Source organism: Macaca thibetana, chromosome 4, assembly GCF_024542745.1.
Source record: "Macaca thibetana thibetana isolate TM-01 chromosome 4, ASM2454274v1, whole genome shotgun sequence".
NCBI lineage: Eukaryota > Metazoa > Chordata > Mammalia > Primates > Cercopithecidae > Macaca > Macaca thibetana.
Window position 1 is genome coordinate 73,083,073 of NC_065581.1, and position 20,749 is coordinate 73,103,821.

Here is a 20,749-nt window from a genome sequence, read left to right on the forward strand (position 1 = left end):
TGAGGGCTCTACTTTAGTTAATGTGCTGAGAAGTCTGGATTAAAGAGGAGAGAGACTGAGGCAATAGGTAAATAAGAGGCTACCATGATCACAAAAGAGGTAATGAGAACTAAACTGGTATTGGAATGGTAGAAATGGAAAGAAAGGAGATACATTGAGAGATTCAGATTATGCTTTGAGTACCTGCCATGAACTGGCACTATGCTATACTTTCTTACATGGCATAAAGATTTGGAAACTGGTTTAGAATAAGGAGGGAGAGAGAAGATGATTTTAGTGTTGACTAAGGTTTACAATTTCAGTGACAGAGAAAATGGTGGTGCTAATAACAGAAACAAGGTGGCTGAGAAGAGGAGTGGTTTTTGTCTACTCTAGCATGGGATAGAAATGGAGCTCAGGAGATTGAAGGACTTGGAGAATAGATTGGGAGTCAACCCTGACACTTTAGTAGAGCAGATGTCACAGAAACAAGATTTATCTGTTCAAACTCTGCTATTAATTAGCTTCATATTCTCGGTTAAGACATACATAGTTTATCCAGGATTCTTCTTACGTCAGTTGTGAGGGACTCCCTGAGTGATTTGATGGTGTGTTCCCATTCTAAAGTTTTATCTTTTGTGTTTTATCTGTGAAATTCCGAGTATCAGATTGGATTAGTGTCATCACTTTGTTGTGTCAGAAGTATATTAAAATCAGAGCTATCTATTATAGTACTTTTTTCCCTCTTGAATTGTACTTTTTAATCAACCTTCATTAACGAGTACTCACTTGGTACTCACTAGGTTTACTCCTTTAGTTGAAAATTCATTACTTAAAAATATCACTGTAACACATGTAAACTGGATCGCTTTTAAATCAGCTTCTAGGGTTTACATCAGCCTGGGTTTTAAAAAAGATGGAGTTAAATGTAACCTAACAATTGATTTTTAGGATAAGTCAAAGTGATTCAGATTAAGATAGTATTATTTTATTTTGTTTTCTTCAACTCTCTAATGATATATAAATTTTATGTCTTAGGTTCACTAATGTATCTAAATGAAGCCACACTGCTCCATAATATCAAAGTTCGATATAGTAAAGACAGAATTTATGTAAGTATTTTCCTATGGTGTCAGTTTTTGTGGAGATAGTTATTTCAAGTGGCACTCTTTGATTTTGTCACACTTGAAATTTTCTAACAGAAAATCATGCTTGATCTGAGCCTCTTGAATAGAGTATGAGTTTAGTGAGGGCAAATATTTTTTTCTAATTTACAACTCGAACTCCGGGGGTTAAAACATGCCTGGTACATAGAAGGCACTTAATCAGTGTTCGTGGAAAGAAATTATGAATTCAGAGTGTTGCTTAGTATCTTTTGGACTTAAAAATGTCCAGTTTAAGTGTTTTTGAACACTATAATGGTTTTTGGTTTTGATTTTTTGCTTTTGGTATGTCTGTAGATATGTTTGATTCACTTTCCACATTGTTTGGAAGACAATATAAGGCAGCCTGTAAGGAATGTATATTGAAATTAAAAATTTGAATGAGGAAAAAAATGTAAATTAGAATAGAAGGTAGTATCTGAGGAAATATTAAGAACACAGGAATGCTGACCATAGAACCTAAATATTTAGTTGCTGAATTTCATTAGACCCTAGATACTCTACCTTGAAAGTCCAGAATATTCAAAAATGAAAGAAAATGCTTTCAGTGTAAATAGGGCTTCATTCTGAATGAAACAATGATCTGAAATAATCATTCAGATGGATACTTCACCTAGTATGTTTTAATTATAATTATTCTTTGGGCATGCATGAGACTTTATTACAATATGACCTAACCATATAGTCCTTTGGTGGCTGGAGATGAATTACCCCATTGTAGTTCTCCTGTTATAAAGATGGGGCTCTTCATTATTTTTGAACGAAGAAAACACATGGCTTCTTTGACACTTACTAGATCAAATGACAGTCTTAATCTTTTATATCACTATCAATTTGCCTAATTGTACTTACTTAATTCTGACTAAATTACATTTAGTCTCTGCCATCTGTCCAAGTAGTAACAGCTGGGAAATAGGACTTATTTATTCTATTCCAAAACAGTGTACTTGCCATCTTCTAGTTATATATAGTTTTAAGACTTTACTTCTCTCCCTGATTTTTTTCAAAATCAACTAAATAAAGAACATATTTAAGTTTACATGTGGCTATTCTTGATTAGAAATATATTTAGAGGCAAAATTTACTCAATCAACTGACTCATGTTGAACATCTAATATGTGCTAAATTCCAAAATAAAAAGCAAGCTTAAATTGCTCATTAAACATTTAACCCATAAATATTCTAGATAATGGTTAGCATATATTGTTTGGAAGAAATCTGGAACCAAATGGTCACCACAGAGCTAAATCAATCCTTGGCATTCAGTGATAGGGATGGGCCTAGAAGGTGCTACGAGCTGTATTAAACTCCTCAGTAGCAGGGTGAATACACTAGGTAAGGAATACAAATGACCAAAACTTAGGTGTAGGAGTAGATTTCGTAAGTAGAGTCAACAGAAGAAGGCTGAATGAGATAGAGCTAGAGACTCAGATTTCTGTCTGTGGTGACTTGGTGGTGATGCCATGTCCCTGGGGAAGCACATGGAAGGAGAATACTTTCTTTGAGGCAGAGGTAGGTGGGAAGAGATGATTTTAAGTTTGGATATGCTGAACTTGAGGTGCCTATGGGTTGGTAAGATACAAATATTTATTAAGAATTGGAGAAATATGGGTCCTATAAAGATCAGGGAATACTCGGAATATTTAGGACTGATTTGGGAGTCTTAGTTATATAGATAATTGAGATTTTTTTGTATTTTATTTCTTCTATGAGCTTTGTTTATCTTTAAGTGAAAATAGTAATTGGAAAATTTTATGTTTATGCTTTTCATATTTAGACATATGTCGCCAACATTCTGATTGCAGTGAATCCATACTTTGACATACCTAAAATATATTCTTCAGAAACAATAAAGTCATATCAAGGAAAATCTCTTGGGACAAGACCACCTCATGTCTTTGCAATTGGTAAGTGATTTTAATTGTATTTTAATTCTTGTCTTTCTTTATATTGTACAGATTTACTCAATTTTTCTTTTAGATTAATAAAAGATACCATAAATTGAACATGTATTTTGGAGGAACTGTATACTTCTTGGATATCTCAACATTGTTAGGAGCAAGTATTTTACACAGGGTGGGGAAGAATACTTTTGCAGTCAACTAATGGGGCAAGCATACTGTACATCATTATCTGTGTTAAATGCCTGTGTCCTGTAAGGGATGTCTGCCCAGTTGAAAGTAGGATGTAATAAAACTGACCTAATGGTACTTTTAGGCTCTTTAATACCATCAGCTGCATCTTAAAAGTGTCCTCCTTCTCAGTTTTGAGGTCCTGGCCTTCATTTCTTACCCAGCTCATCCCTTGTGAGTGTGTTACTTGGACTATATTTGAGCTATAAGAACAGACTTCTGGGCATCATCTTGCATCAGGGGTTTATAAAATTAAAGGATTAAAAGTAGTATATGCTCCATACTGCTGGAGAACCTGTGTGGGAAAATAGTAGTGTCTCTTTGCCTTTCTCAGCTTCTCTTTTATTTTGAAGTCCTCCAGATCTGAGGCTTAGGGGGTGGAGGTTTTTGATCAGAATGAGCAGTTACCCCTCTTCCCACCAAATACGGAAGTGTTAGCTAACCCTTTGCATTCAGACATAAAGCAGCTAAGTGACATGTGTTGGAACTAGTTTGTAGTGCAGCCTGTTTCTCTTTGGGCTTTCTCTTTATGCTTGTGTGTTGGCCTAACCAGACTTCACTTCCAGATTTGGTTGACCTGTGTGCTGTCTACTACTAAGTAGGGTAAATATGGCTGACATAATTACTCTGCCAGGGCAGCAGCAGATTTACTTTTGGCTGAAAGAAGCTATGACAGGCATCGTGTGTTCAGCCTGCAAAATCCCTTAGAACCTGAATACGTGCAAGCTTATCACTGGAGAAAAGTTACATGTTTAAAATGTAAATCGATGAGCTTTTATTTTTAGCTTTTTACTGCTAAAAAACAAGTGTTTGGAATGATTCTTTAAAAACATGTGGAGGATGGGTGTGATGGCTCATGCCTGTGATCCAGGCACTTGGGAGGGCGGATTGCTTGAGCCTGGGAGGTCAATGCCCACCTGGGCAAACATGCAAAACCTTGTCTCTATAAAAAAAAATGAAAAAATTAGCCAGGCATGCACTTGCCTGTAGTCCCAGCTACTCTGGAGGCAGTGGTGGGAGGATCGATTGAGCTTAGGAGATCGAGGCTGCAGTGAGCTGAGATCATGCCACCACGTTCAACCTGGGTGACAGAGAGAGACCATGTCTCAAAAAAAACCCAAAAAACCAAAAATGGGTGGGGGGTGGAACAGGGGAACAGGCTGCTGATAAATTGGACAAAGGGATGTGTGTACTCTTGCATATGGTTTGCATTGGGATGTGTGTACTTTTGCATATGGTTTGCATTCTCCCCTTAGAGTAAAAGCCATTTCTAACGTCTTCTTGGCACATGTCTGAGGTGAGAAATAGTCTTATATAGCCAAATTGTGATGACCTAATTTTGAATTACAGTTGTCTTAATTTGAGACTGCTTTAACAGCATTAAATTGTTTCAACTTGTCTGTGTAGACTTTACATTTAATACAGTTTATAGCCTAAATTGTTGGAGTGTAATGAAGATAGTTAAAAATTATATGTATAAACAGTGGCAAATCTAGGAAACTTAAAGCTGTTAATTTTGCGTCATTGTAAAATGTTGACAAATTCTACAAGATTCATAAATTTAATAGTTGTATTATAGGAAAAAAACCCACAGATTTATTTTGCCATTATGTATTTTGTTTTCTCCAGCCGAATTTGTGGTTGCCAGATTTCTTAATTGGAAGCTCATTAATTCCTGCTTTACGCTGGGGACTTCATTAGTTATGCGTAGTGACCATTTTCTAAATCCCTCTGCAGATCAGCTCTGGAATTGCGAAGAGATGAGCCATAGCCCATAATATCAAGACATTGTATCAGAAACTTAAGAGTTGTTTGTTTGGATTTCATATCACTTGACTTTTAGGATAATAAGATAGAATATTTAAAGTAAATACTTCTAAAATGATTTGAACACTTTTGAATGACTTTATTTTAAAATTTCATTAACGTTGAACGTTTATGATTTCTTTAAGAGTAAGTGCTCCTAAAGTGAACTTTCTATTATTAACTTTGTATTTAATATATTGCCCATCATTAATGTCTTATTTTGACCCTAGCTGATAAAGCTTTTCGAGACATGAAGGTGCTCAAGATGAGTCAGTCTATCATTGTATCTGGCGAATCAGGAGCTGGTAAAACAGAAAATACAAAATTTGTTCTAAGGTGAGTATTCAGCTAACTTGAAATATTTGAGCAGGTTGATCGTATTTTTCCCCCCTTGAGATAGGGTCTTACTGTGTCACCCAGGATGGAATGCAGTGTCACCACCACAGCTCACTGTAGCCTTGACCTCCTGGGCTCAAGTGATTGTCTCACCTCATTCTCCTGAATAGCAGGGACTGCAGGCACATGACACCATGCCCTGCTAATCTTTTAATTTTTTTGTAGAGATGAAGTCTTACTGTGGTGCCTAGGCTGATTGCTAATTTCTGGGCTCGAGCAACCCTCCTGCCTTGGCCTCCCCAAATGCTGGGATTATAGGCATGAGCCACCATGCTCGGTCGGCCCAGGTTGACTTTTTTCTGGCAAAAAAAAATACATATGTAAAAGTTGTCAACCATTTCTAAGTGTATAGCATAGTAGCATTGAGTATATTCACATTGTTGTGCAGCCAATCTGTACAACCTCCAGAACTTTCATCTTGGAAAATTAAAACTTGACCGATTCAACAACTCCATTTATCCACTCACCTAGTAACCACCATTCTACTTTCCAGTTTTTCTGTGAATTTAACTACTATAGCTATCTCTCATGTAAGTGAAATTACACAGTATTTGTCTTTCTGTGACTGGCCTATTTTATTTAGCTCAACTTAACATTCATCCATGTTGTAGTATATGTCAGAATTTCTTTCCTTTTATTTTTATTTTTCAGTATTTTGTATCCCATCCTTCCTTTTGAAGGCCGAATAATATTTTATTGTAGATATATGGTACATTTGTTTATCCATGCATTTGTCAATGGATATTTAGGTGACTTCCACCTCTTGGCTATTGTGAATAGTGCTGTTATGAACATGGCTGTGTAAATATTTCTTTGAGAATTTGAACTGGTTGACTTTTAATACCTTTGCATACTTCATGACATAGTTTGGAATGGTGAGCTCTACCCCTTTTAAGATACAGACACCTTATATGGGAGCTAGTCTATAGATGACTGAAAGCCTGCTCTGACATGTTTTTCACATGAGGATCTTGGAGGAGACCAGTACTGGTTAGACAAAGGGTGATCTAGAAATGTTCCTTAAGAATCTAACATTTACATTCTGTCTATATTTCTGTTGTTAGCATGGTTAAGACCATTTTTTGGCTGGGCGTGGTGGCTCACACCTGTAATCCCAGCACTTTGGGAGGCCGAGGTGGGCGGATCGCAATGTCAGGAGTTCGAGACCAGCCTGGCCAATATGGTGAAACCCTGTCTCTACTAAAAATACAAAAATTAGCCAGGGGTGGTGGTGGACGCCTCTAGTCCCAGCTACTCAGGAGGCTGAGGCAAGAGAATCGCTTGAACCCGGGAGGTGGAGGTTGTAGTGAGCCGAGATCGGGCCACTGCACTCCAGCCTGGGAGACAGAGTGAGACTCCGTCTCGGGGGGGGAAAAAAAAAAAAGACCATTTTTTACCTTAAGCTTATGATAATTGGCCTCCTTATTTCTGTTTCCCTATAGCCTGCCTCTGAACGTGTTCCCTTTGCTGCCGTTAACTTAAACTCTCTGCATTGTGTTTTTTTGTTTGTTTGTTTGTTTGGTTTGGTTTGTTTTTTGAAAACAGGGTCTTGCTGTGTTGCCCTGTCACCTAGGCTGTAGGGCAGTGGTGTGATCATAGCTCACTGCAGCCTCGATCTCCTCCAAGCCAAATGATCCTCCTACCTCAGCCTCCCAAGTAACTGGGACCACAGGCATGTGCCACCATGCCTGGCTAATTGTTTTTTTGTAGAGACAAGGTTAGGCTATGTTGTCCAGGCTGGTCTCCAACTCCTGCACTCAAGTGACCCTCCCACTTTGACCTCCTAAAGTGCTGGGACTACAGGCATGAGCCACCATGCCTGGCCTTACACTTTGTTTAGAATTATAGCATTTTAAAAGTGGAAGGAATCGTAACACTCATTGTAGTATAGTTCTTTTAATTTACATACCCATGAGGTTAGATCTAGTGGTTGAACTACTGCTAGGAGCAGCATACTCACCAGTGTTACTCCCACAGAATTACATTTCTTAGTTGATTGCTGCATAGTGGTACTAGAAACTTTTGCTATTCATTTTGTAAATATGTAAGCTGTTCAGAGTTATCTATATAAAATCAACTGAAGAGTTTAACAGCTATTTTATACACACACACACACACACACACACACACACACACACACACAAAATTCTGGTTAAATGAATGCTTCCCAGTATTCTTGGATTCTAAGTGTTTCAATTTCTTTTTCTTTCTTTCCTGTATGTAATAGTCTATATGAGTCTATGGTTAATATATGAAAATGAACAAAAAGTTAAGGAATTATAAACTTATAATATGAACTTATATTTTAAATTAAGGATTGCTTTTTGTTTTGGAATGTACCAGGCAAATAGTTATTTGTCTGTGTTTCATATTTCAGTGAAACAATATGAAGAGTGATAACTTCCCAGTTGTTCGGAGGCAGATTGCCTTGTTTTCCGTAGCCGAAGATTGAATTAATAGGCTCTCACAAAAGGCTTTGAAATCTCCTGTAGTTGATGAATATGATATATTTAAAATCAAATAGTTGGATAAAATCAGAACATTCCCAAAACAATTTTAAAAATAATGTTTTAGATTAGATGTTAAATGTAATAGGTTAGATGTTAAATGCAATACAAATAGAATTTATTTTTCATTTTTATAATTTCAGCATTTAGATTCATGCCATACATGTGCAGGTTTGTTATGAATATATTTTGTGACATAGATGTTTGGGTTGTGAATGATCTCATCATTGAGGTAACGAGCATAGTACCACCAAATAGAATTTTTTTTTTTTTTTTGAGACGGAGTCTCACTCTGTCACCCAGGCTGGAGTGCAGTGGTGCAGTCTCAGCTCACCACAACCTCTGCCTCCCAGGTTCAAGCGATTCTCCTGCCCCAGCCTCTCGAGTAGCTGGGATGACAAGCATGTGCCACCATGACTGGCTAATTTTTGTATTTTAGTAGAGAAGGGGTTTCACCATGTTGGCCAGGCTGGTCTCGAACTCCTGAACTCAGGTGATCCACCTGCCTTGACCTCCCAAAATGCTGGGATTGTAGGCATGAGCCACTGCACCTGGCCCCACATAGAATTTTAAATACATTTAAAAAGCTGTCGCAGAATAGTTGCATTTAAGTACACATTTGTTATAGTGATGATCTAGGTTTCAGTTTTGTATGTACTAAATAATAAAATTATAAATAATTGTATACCATATTATTGTCATCAACATTTTTTATCCTATATTTTAAACAGATACCTGACTGAATCCTATGGAACAGGTCAAGATATTGATGACAGAATTGTTGAAGGTATTGCTAATTTTTCTGTTGTTATGCATGTACTGAAATTAAGTTACAAGACTTCTTTCAGTGGTCTGGAATGTTCTTCTCTCAGAGATGCAAAAGACACTCTTATCTCCTACAAATCATTGCTCATATATCATCTTGTTATTTACCTAGTATCAATTGTTTCTGCCCCCATGCCCACCTCATGAAAACACTAAGAAGGCAGGGATTTTTGTTTCATATTGCAAACCCCTAGAATGGTAACTGATACAGAGCATAAATATCTGCTGAATGAATGAAAGAAATACAGGAATGTCTTTAGCTTCCTGTTTGTTTTGTGGAGCTGTTTTGTGTAAAGGGAAGAGGAAGAAGGGTTATTTGGCATTAGGTGCTTTTTTAGGGAAGTCATTTTTTAACAAAGGCAGTAGTGTGTAAATTGATTTCCTTAAGCTATCCATGCTTGTATACCTCCTTAGAAAATCTTCTTCTTGTAGCTCAGTTTGGAGACTACTGGCCTAGACTACCATTATGTTGAATCTCCTGCATGATGCCCTCCTGCATCATAGACTCCTGCTTGGTCTCTTCAATTAGATTCTTACTTCTCCTTAATCCAGTCTCTGTATGGAAGTTGGAATAATTTCTTTCCTTTTTTTTTTTTTTTTTTTTTTTTGAGGCGGAGTCTCACCTGTCACCCAGGCTGGAGTGCAGTGGCTTGATCCCGGCTCACTACAACCTCTGCCTCCTGGGTTCAGGCGATTCTCCTGCCTCAGCCTCCCGAGTAGCTGGGCTTATAGGCGCCCACCACCACGCCTGGCTAATTTTCGTATTTTTAGTAGAGACGGGGTTTCACCATGTTGGCCAGACTGGTCTTGAACTCTTGACTTCAGGTGATCCGCCTGCCTCAGCCTCCCAGAGTGCTGGGATTATAGGGGTGAGCCACCGCACCTGGCCAGAACAATTTCTTTTGCTTTAAATCATCTGATGGCTTCATATTGCTCTTAACATCATGTGCCAGATGTGTAACATCACCCACAGTGCTCTGTGTGGTCTGGCTCCTGCCTCTTCTGATCTCACCTAGAGTCATGTTTCTTCTAACTCCTTATGCTTTAATCACATTGGGCTCCTTGTAGTTCTTTGAACTGTCTTAAACAGGCTTCTCTGAACACTCTTTCTCCTTCTCCCTGCCTTACTTTCCCCCACTATGTACTCAGTAAGCATTTTTTAATAATGATGATGTGATAATAACATATATGGGATGTATTAGGCATTATCCTATTTGTTTAAAAATCTGTTATCTAATTTAAATCTTCACAGAATGAATTAGAAACTCTTTTATCCCTACTTTAAAGATGATAATATTTAAATATGCTGAAGCTCATATAGCTCATCAGTTGTGAAATTCGGGTATAAACCTAGACATCTTAACTACATGCCATAGTAAATGCATATTTTACACTCTCTTGGCCTTTTTTGTTTTTAAAGTAGAGACAGCATCTCACTACGTTGCCGAGGCTGGTCTCAAACTCCTGGGCTCAAGCAGTGCTCTTGCCTCAGCCTCATAAGTAGTTGGGACTCTACGAGTGCAACACACATGCTCTTGACATTTTAAAGAAAAATGTTAGTTGAACAAAAACTTAATGGGGCCTTGTATGTTCATGCATTTTGCTAGATCATAGCAAATGATATGTGCATTTTTCACAATGATGTAAAATCTGCATGTCGATCAATCTAAATACAACTCTAATAAACATTTTTAAAGTTGAGCATCAATAAAGTTTTTTTTAATATAAAGAATTTTCTAGTTTCATTTATAGTTTTTATGTGGTGTTGTGACATACCCAAATATGTACTTATCTCGTAAGTAATGTTTTATTCACAGTAAAGTGCCTTACTTTAGCGAGGGAGTCATTCTTAAAAACTGAACAAATTAATAAAAAAGAACAAATTATGGGCTACCTCAGTAAAAGACTAATTAGTATTGTGATTTGCTCACTTGAGGAGCACACTCACTTGACAATTGGATATAAGCCCAGTTTCTTCCACAGTAATGTGCTGTACAGTATGTAGTGTGTTATAGTGGAGATAAGTTGCAAAGTGTGTTATTCCAAATGCTTCTATAGCTTTTTTTTTTTTTTTTTTTTTTTTTTTTTTTGAGACTGAGTCACTTTGTCACCCAGACTAGAGTACAGTGGTGTGATCTTGGCTCACTGCAACCTCTGTCTCCCGAGTTCAAGTGATACCCCTGCTTCAGCCTCCTGAGTAGCTGGGATTATAGGTGTGTGCCACCATGCCTGGCTGATTTTTGTATTTTTTAATAGAGTTGGGGTTTCACCATGTTAGCCAGGCTGGTCTTGAACTCCTGACCTCAGGTGATCCACTTGTCTCAGCCTCCCAAAGTGCTGGGATTACAGGCGTAAACCAGTGTGCCCAGCTCTGTAGCCTCTTAATGGATAATAGTAAATGTAACTAGAAGGGCATAGAGTCTTTTGATGCCATCCTTAATAGAAGTTTGGTTGCTGGTTTTGGAATGAGTATATTATTAGTAGCATTAATATGATTTTCTGTTGGAGAGGTTCTTATCCTATTTTGGGATATTTTACTTGTATTAAATTCTTCAGCAAAAACTAGTAGATTACCAATAAGGGAGTTGGGGAGACCTGTAATTGAGTCCTCTTTTTGTCAACAGACAGTTATGTGGCCTTTGAAGAGTGAGTTGACCATTTTTTTTTTTTTTTTTTTCTGAGATGGAGTCTCACTCTTTCACCCAGGCTGGAGTGCAGTGGCATGATCTTGGCTCACCTCAACCTCCATCTCCCGGGTTCAAGTGATTCTCCTGCCTCAGTCTCCTGAGTAGCTAGGACTACAGGCGCCCGCCACCACACCCGGCTAATTTTTGTATTTTTATTAGCGACGAGGTTTCACCATGTTGGTTAGGCTGGTCTCAAACTCCTGACCTCATGATCCGCCCACCTCGGCCTCCCAAAGTGCTAGGATTACAGGTGTGAGCTACTGCGCCCCGGCTGGCCATGTTGGCTTCAGTTTTTTTGTCGCATCTGAAACATGAGAGATATATGCTAATATTTCTTTTAGTTTTAATGTTTTCTTTCTTATTTTGGCACGTGAAATGGCTGGGGAATGATCTTTAAAAGAGTTTAGAGACTAGTTAAGCATTCTGCTGTGGATAGAATAGGAGAAATTGACCTGAAAAGTCTTCATGAGAAATATGGCTTCATGTTTATTTTTTATTTTATTTATTTATTTTTTGAGATGGAGTCTCACTCTGTCACCCAGGCTTGCGTGCAGTGGCACCATCTCAGCTCACTGCAACCTCCGCCTCCCGGGTTCACGCCATTCTCCTGCCTCAGCCTCCTAAGTATCTGGGACTACAGGCGCCCGCCACCACGCCCGGCTACTTTTTTATATTTTTAGTAGAGATGAGGTTTTCACCATGTTAGCCAGGATGGTGTCGATCTCCTGACCTCGAAATCCGCCTGCCTTGGCCTGCCAAAGTGCTGGGATTATAGGCATGAGCCACTGCGCCTGGCTGGCTTCATGTTTATTATAGGAAGAACATGCTTCATAAAAAAAGTTTTAACACTAAACATTATGAAGCACTTTAAGTTTGTTGAAGGAGAATATGTGTGTAAGATTAACACTAATTTGGTATGTGTATGATTGAGACTTAGGTGAGTATAAGAGTAGACTGTCGTAACTCTTATCCAGTCATGATATGTGGATAGGTGATTATAAAATAACAGTGAAAATGTTATATTTGTTCATTAGGATTTTAAAACCTTTTATTCTGAGAATCTTTCTTAGGTAATTCTGTAAACTCTTAATATGTTAAATTTCACTGGATATACATGTAAAAATGTTAAATATGGAGACTATTAATATGTAAAATGTTTTAGATGTTTTAGAAAAGTAAGTCAAGTAATACAACCCTTGTCTGTATTTTCTCTCAAGAGGTTTACTGTTTTATCAAATTACTCTTGTGGGCCTAATATACTTGATAAAACAGTAAAATTCTTAGGGAAAAAATTTTAAAGTCGAATTATACATTTTGTAACATAGTAGCTTAAAAATTTAGTCCTATAACATTTACATTTTCTTTTTATATTTTTGAGAAATTTTCACATCTCCTGGACTTGAATAGTGCCTGAGCATAGTGGGTAGTCAATAAATATTTGTGGAATTTGGCATTACATGTGAATTCCTTCATGTTATTTATTTATTTATTTTTTTTGAGATGGAGTCTTGCTCTTGTCGCCCAGGCTGTAGTATAATGGTGTGACCTCGGCTCACCACAACCTCCGCCTCCCAGGTTCAAGCAATTTTCCTGCCTCAGTCTTCCAAGTAACTGGGATTACAGGCATGCACCACCACTCCTGGCTAATTTTTGTATTTTTTAGTAGAGGTGGGGTTTCATCCTCTTGGCCAGGCTGGTCTCGAACTCCTGACCTTGTGATCCACCTGCCTCGGCCTCCCAAAGTGCTGGGATTACAGGCGTGAGCCACTGCGCCTGATGCATGTTAATATTTTTTAGTACATTTTTTTCTAGACATATACATTAACAAATGGAGATATACTATGCATATTTTGTTTTGTTCCATCATGCTAATTTTTTGATTGATTTTTTTTTTGTTTCTTAATAGCTAACCCACTCCTAGAAGCCTTTGGAAATGCAAAGACTGTTCGCAACAATAATAGCAGTCGATTTGGGAAATTTGTAGAAATACATTTCAATGAAAAGGTAAGTGAGAGTAAGCTTTGGAATGATATTTTTGGGGAGTGTTCGTAAAAATGCAAGGATCAGTTGGTGCTGTACTTGCACTTAATGGTAAATCCCTTTAAGTTTTATTGTTACTTTAGATGGTTGCAGGAATATACGTGTACACTACAACCATCTAAAAGCTCCTTTCACAATTTAAAGCCCAGATACTGATTTTGACTTCAGCATTGAGTATTACTGTATAGCTAGTCATGTAAGATATTCTAGCACCTGTGTTGAAGTACAGTGCAGGATCAATTGTGATTCTTCATTGGCTCAAAACTTAGCAGGATTTGGGTAGAGACTTAAATGAGGATGTTTAAAATGAAGGATGACCATTATAAATACTCTATGCTTACATTTAGTTGTTTTTTCCCCTTTATTTGATGAATATTATAACTTCTTTGATAGACAAATATGTATTAGAAAAGGTAAATAATTTAACATTGGCAAATAATACTTTTAAGACTTTAAATGCAAAAACATATTTTCTCTGTGTTTTGTTTTTTAGAACTCAGTTGTTGGAGGATTTGTTTCACATTATCTCCTAGAGAAATCTAGAATCTGTGTTCAAGGCAAAGAGGAAAGAAATTATCATATCTTTTATAGGTTGTGTGCTGGTGCTTCTGAAGATATTAGAGAAAAACTTCATTTGAGCTCACCAGATAATTTTCGGGTAGGTCAGAAGAAAAGAAATTTCATATAGCCGGGTGCAGTGGCTCATTCCTGTAATCCCAACACTTTGGGAGGCTGAGGCAGATGGATTGCTTGAGCCCAGGAGTTCGAGAGCAGCCTGGGCAATGTAGCGAGACCCTGTCTCAAAAAAAAAAAAAAACAAAAAATTAGCTTGGCCTGGTGGCAATCACCTGTAGTTCCAGCTACTCGGAGGCTGAGGTGGGAGGATCACCTGAGCCCAGGAGGTTGAGACTGCAGTGAGCCATGATTGTGCCACTGCACGCCAGCCTCGGCAACAGAGTGAGACCCTGTCCCAAAAAAAAAAAAATTTTTCTACGATTTTTGAAAACAGAATTGCCATCAAGCCTAAAACTTATTTTAGTGGATTTTGAAATCTACTTGTTGTGTGTATGTAACTTACATTGGATCAAGTATAACATGTTAGAATGACCACTCTACTGAGAAGATCTCGATTAAGGTGTACTGCTGAGTTTATAATATATTACTATATGAGGAGGCACATAATGGAATAGATAAAAGGATAGATGTTAAACCCTATTATCAATTTAAACTCAATTAGAAATTTATAATAGCTCTGTAATACTAGCTTTAAAGTTACCTTTGACTTATCTGTAAAAATGTTTGAACACTGAATTAATATTAATAAAGGACAGATGATTGTATTTCTTAATTCACTTCAACAACAAATATTTATTGCTTACCCATTGGGTGCCAGGCATTGGGCCAGGATTAAAAAGATAAATAATACCCAGTCCCTGCTCCTGAGCAACTTAGAATGTGGTGGGAAGAGTGCACACACATGCACACGCATACACACACACACACACACACACACACACACACACACACACACACACACACACACCCCATCCCTGAGCATTACAAGCCAAGGGAGTAGAGTTTCTAGGAGCGGTGACTGGGGATGGTTAACACAATTTTCAGATTCTCAGTTAGGAAACAGTGTCCTTGTATGGAGTATGGGAATGTTGTTTATACAAAGGAATGGAATGTGAGTAAGGAATGTCATTTGTATAGAGTTCTCCAGCTGATTCCGATAGTCTTTTTTGGTCAGAAACCCTCTATTTGAGAATCATAACACACATAATTATTGCTCTGTGGTTGTGTGTGTGTGTGTGTGTGTGTGTGTGTGTGTGTTTGCAGACAGCTTTTCTTTTACTTCAATTTCTTTTAATGTGTATTTGCAAATTTTAAAAGTCTGTTGTCTTAAAACGCTTTATAAATGTATCTATATACTTCTAAAATGTCCAGTCTTTTCTAGAACTCTCCAAATTAATTGGAATTTGAAGTTAGTTGCCCACATTATTTTCATGAAAGTAAAGAAAGCATTTCTTTTTACTATGGTTTTTAAAAAAGGAATAAATTACTAGGAACTACATAAAATGTAATAATGATGATACGGTTTTGTCAATACTTATTTGACAATAAAGTGATGTGACTATTCTGGCCTTAATCTAGCTTTTCTTCCTGCTTGGAGGCTTGGGAACATAGTATTTTTGGGTTTCAGAATATACAGCCTTTCCTGGTACAATGGCAGGCATCCTGAAAGGGCAGCTATTGAAATTTTTCTGGTCAGAGGGTTTCCTGATTCTGCAGTGTGAACCAGGAGGCCTGATTTCCTTTCTTACAGGAGAGTTCTTGTGATGGTAAGAGGGAAAGTAGGGGAACAGCGTTGCATACATCTGCCATCTTGAATATTCCTCTTGTATGCCGGCACACACACACTACTATATCCACTTCCCCCAAATAATTCTGCCTTAAAGTGACTTAAAAGTGTGTTAGTGATTTCATCAGGTTTTTCTGTAGTTTAGCCCTCTGGTTATAATTGAGAGATCAGGTTTTAAAAACAAAGGGGAGACATGCAATAGGTTGAACACTTCCAAAATTGTTGAATGTTTTTGGTCACTCCTCTATCAAAATTAGTATGTAAAGAATTGTAGATGTATACCTGTCTGAAAACACTTGTATTAATCACACATATACTTTAAAAAGTAAAAGGTTTAGAAATGTTCGCATTATTTAGACATTTCAAATATTTCTGCACATGTTTTATGGAGCCATTTGCTGTAATCATGGATAGATCCTTGAATGTGAAGAAAGGGTGGATAGAATAAGAATAGATGGCAGGGGTAGTGTTCTAGTTACAGAAAAACTAAAAGGACACATTTCTATCCAAGGTTGTAATATTAGGCCCCACTGTCCAGAAACAAAGTATTTGACAAAACAATTGGAGTGAGGAGACAAAATGCTTGGTAGCAAAGAACATATTTGTTTTGGCTCTATGTGTTTAAGCTATTATTCTGCTAAGTAAAAGAGCTCTTATTTGAAACAGTCCGTTGAAAATGCTTACCAACATTGTCTGTCCTCCTTTCTCTTTTATTTTTATTCACAAATATTCTAGGGTAGAATGAAAAAAAAATGTATATAGTTGTCTTGTTTTTACTGTATTTTAGCATTTAATTATAATGGAGAAGGAACAATAGATGCATTGATTGTCTAAAATATTAAATTTATCCCCGTATCATTCAAATTTATTATAAATTTTTTTTGGTGTATGTGTGATGTGGTGTATTTAATCTGGGAATTCATGCCATGGTGCAATAAAATCATAGTCACCTGATTTAAGAGATGTTTACAAGCTGAGATGTTTAAAAAACTTGTCCATCCTGTTCTCTGTGTACATCCTTCCTGATCAGATTTGCCCAATTCCATCTAAATGTCTTTAGGCTTGTGTAATTTTCCAAAAAATGCAGTATTTTTAGTCTGCCATATAGCAAATATGTCCATTCACTTTTTATTAGAAACAGTTTTTAAGACTTCAGTTGCAAGACCAATAAATGTGAGCAGTAGATTCTTGTTGATACCGATATATGTTCTTTTTTTGAACTACTCCTCTTGTTTTATATTTTGGAAGCATTTAGCTTTTGAAAGCCTTTGGTAAGCAAAGTCATTGAAATAAGAAAACCTTAAATTATTTGATCCATAAAGCAAGTACTGTAATTTATGTACAGTCATTGTTAGTTTTCAATAAATGTGAAAAGCATGTTTTAAAAAACTGACTCTAAAAATAAAAAATTAAGAAAATCAAGGGTAGTATTTATCTTTCTTAACTTTTCAGAATTTAAAATATTGCTTGAAAAATTAAACTACAGTATGGGTCCTTACTTGAGGTTCTACATATTTAGTAGGAAGTTGATTTGCATGATTTTATGCACTGTATTTAGATTTTTGATACTGAAAAGATATAAAATTGTTGCCCTTTAAAAGTAGAAAACCTTTATGTCATTGATCTTTATTTTAATCATTTTATTTAATCTCCTTTCAGAGATTAGGATTTTTAATATGCCTGGTTTTATTATTAGGAAGAAAATGTTTATAAAATATAGAAGTATTGATTTTAATGGTGAGATTAAACAGTACTCAGGTTGTGTTCAGAAATTCATCATGGTTGGCACTATTTTATAAGTTGTGTTTTCTCCTGTATTATTTCCCTGTGGATCATATATGTTAATTATATTTAATTTGTTTTTTCATAGTATTTAAACCGAGGCTGCACTAGATACTTTGCTAACAAAGAAACAGACAAACAGATTTTACAGAACCGCAAAAGTCCTGAGGTATAGTAGACCATTTTTCTTAAAATCTTTAATGTAAAAAAAAAAAAACATACTGAAAGATGTGTTATAATTTTTATTTTGGAGCCCAAGTAGGAGTTCTGACTTTTAGGCTTATATTTTAAAAAACTAAATATTCATCTAAGTCTCTTTCACAGTGTAATACTTTATACCTCTTGTTGGTATCTAGTGAAGCAACAGGTTCTGTTCTTTCTGGTTGGGCATCACTGCACTGCTCTCCTCTCATTCTGTTTTCAAGCATGAAGGTATTAAATTGCGTAAGAATCAGTCTCTTCTAGCATTTTTGAAACTTACTCGTATGTTACCACTTGAGCTTAAGAATATGTCTTTTATAATTTATTGTCTATTTCAAGACTGAAGTGAGCCTTGATGTAGACAGTAAATAGATTAAGCATTCTTGGGAAGAAATGTTATAGGCTGGGTGTGGTGGCTCACACCTGTAATCCCAGCACTTTGGGAGGCCAAGGCGGGAGGATCATTTGAAGCCAGGAGTTTGAGACCAGCCTGGGAAACATAGTGAAACCCCATCTTTACAAAAAATAAAAAAAAATTCGCTGGGTGAGGTCATGTATGCCTGTAGTTCTAGCTATTTGGGAGGCTGAAGGTGGAGGTGGAGGCTGGAGGTGGAGGCTTGAACGCTGGAGGTGGAAGCTGCAGTGAGCCGTGATCATGCCATTGTACTCCAGCCTGGGCAACAGAATTAAAAACAAAAAAAACCTGGTCAGGTGGAGTGGCTCGCGCCTGTAATCCCAGCACTTTGGGAGGCTGAGGCAGGTGGATCATTTGAGTTCAGGAGTTCGAGACCAGGTTGGCCAACATGATGAGACCCTGTCTCTACTAAAAAATTACAAGAATTAGCCAAGTGTGTTGGCATGTGTCTGTAATCCCAGCTACTCGGGAGGCTGAGGCAGGAGAATCTCTTGAACCCAGGAGACGGAGGCTGTAGTAAGCGGAGATCGCGCCACTGTACTCCAGCCTGGGCAACAGAATGAGACTCTGTCTCCAAAAAAAAAAGCTTATATATTATTATAGTTCTGTTTAAAACATCATATTTATGTAATATGAAAAATTTATAATTGGTTTCAGTAAATTATATTTCTAAGAATAATTAGATATAATTATACCATTAATTATTTATAAAACATTTTCTTAATCTAGAAATTTACAACCCTTCTAAATTTTAATATGCAGTGTTTAGTAAGTGGTACTAAGTTGCATGTACTCAAGGAACTTAAATTATGAAATATTAAGGATTAATGATAGATACTTGTTAATGTTACTTTTATTAATTTTGTTAAAAATTTAAATTGAGTAAGCGAACAAGTTTTTATAATAGTCAGTTTTTAATGCTTCTACATTTGTAAGACCGATATTTTTGACTCCTCTTAAAATGGATGAGATGATTTATGTTTTTAGTATAATTATATAAAAGGATAGAAAGCAAATAAAATATTCCTTTATTTAAAATTCTAAGCAGACAACCCTACAGTTAATTTTTGTTTAATTTGATATTTTATATATCATTATAGATACAGAATCTGAATTACAAACTATAAACTTTGTTATAGCCATGGTTGGTACTTTAAGAAGCAACATTAATATTTATTATGGTGTCTTTCTTAGTCTTGATAAGACTATGTTTTTCTGAGATATCAAAATATAGTAGTTATATTCTTTTCACTAAGATAATGGAGACCTTTCCTAGTGGGACATTGCAGCAGTTCTGAAGGGTCGGGGGAAGATAGAAATTTGATCATTTGCCATGGAAAAAAATGGAGTAGAGAGAAAAGAAAACTGAAGTTTACTCTCCAAAGAGTAGCATGTACTCTCCAAAGAAGAAAATTACCCTTTTATTCTAGAGTCAGTATACTCTGTCAGAAATCTTATTCGCATTGAGTGAGTGTGTGTTTATGTGTATAGTTAAATAATGGATTAATATGTTTAAATTACTTTTTATGTCTTCTTTATCAGGAGGATGAGGTGATCATTTTGACTAATTAAACCCTTTGCCCAGTTCCATCTGAATGTCTTTAGGTTGTGTGTAATTTTTAGAAAAATGCAGTATTTTTAGTCTGCCATACAGCAAATATGTTCATTAACTTTTGATTAGAAACAGTTTTTAAATGAAGCAATTCTACTACTGCAAGACTAAAAATTCTGCATGGTGTGTGTTTTCTGCTGAACAGTTTTGGCTGCATGTGATTGTTTCCTTTGCTTCTTTTAAGAATAAATTGAATTTTATTGTCTTAGATATTTTCCAGAAATGTTGAACATTCATAATTGAACATTTTAAATAATTTTGTGGAAAGACAATTTCAGCTTGAGCTGAGAATCATTTGTTTACTGGGAGGAAAAAAAATCCGTCTCCGGGAGGCATCTTTAATGACCAGTTAATCGTGATCCTGTTACTTAATGTTAAATTATGTATTCTCAAGTTCTGGAAAATTTCTAGTACAGTCTTTTCGTGTCCAGTAACTTTTATGTTTCTCCTTCTAGTTTCTGCAGACCTGACTTTCTTCTTCTTTTTTTCTTCTGAGTTGGTATAGAGTCTAACAAATGAGTACATTAGATGCAAGTTCTTTTAGGAGAGAAAACAAATTTTCTTCTCATTTTTTCTGAAATGTTTTAAGTCATTGTGTAAATTATTAGAGTAAGCATAGTGCTTACTAATATACTTTACCATATATATATATATATATGCATATAAAAAACTTTAAAAAGGAATTCTAAGGTATGAAAATTGTATCAGCCTGCTCACTATTTACTACTACTTAATATTGGTGCAGTTGGTGGCAGTTAATCTAAAGAAGTGTCATACTAATTGTCACATTTAAATTTTTTATTGCACTTTTTAACTTAGTTTTTCTTTTTTTTCATTGACAA

The 20,749-nt window shown here is 36.3% G+C and overlaps 3 protein-coding genes across 13 annotated transcripts in view; 1 reads left to right on the forward strand and 2 right to left on the reverse strand.

The window, feature by feature from the left end:
• Window positions 1-20,749, reverse strand: part of COL12A1 (collagen type XII alpha 1 chain) — a 1,021,934-nt gene that overhangs the window by 752,193 nt on the left and 248,992 nt on the right. The window lies entirely within an intron of this gene.
• LOC126952142 (cytochrome c oxidase subunit 7A2, mitochondrial) overlaps window positions 1-20,749 on the reverse strand; it is a 1,153,643-nt gene that overhangs the window by 591,639 nt on the left and 541,255 nt on the right. The window lies entirely within an intron of this gene.
• Window positions 1-20,749, forward strand: part of MYO6 (myosin VI) — a 161,674-nt gene that overhangs the window by 79,352 nt on the left and 61,573 nt on the right. For all 10 annotated transcript variants that reach the window (XM_050786474.1, XM_050786483.1, XM_050786477.1 and 7 more), the window contains 7 exons: window positions 1,018-1,091; window positions 2,920-3,049; window positions 5,311-5,416; window positions 8,715-8,770; window positions 13,402-13,499; window positions 14,029-14,193; window positions 17,768-17,848. In XM_050786474.1, coding sequence (XP_050642431.1) covers window positions 1,018-1,091; window positions 2,920-3,049; window positions 5,311-5,416; window positions 8,715-8,770; window positions 13,402-13,499; window positions 14,029-14,193; window positions 17,768-17,848 — 710 coding nt within the window. The remainder of the gene's footprint in view (window positions 1-1,017; window positions 1,092-2,919; window positions 3,050-5,310; window positions 5,417-8,714; window positions 8,771-13,401; window positions 13,500-14,028; window positions 14,194-17,767; window positions 17,849-20,749) is intronic.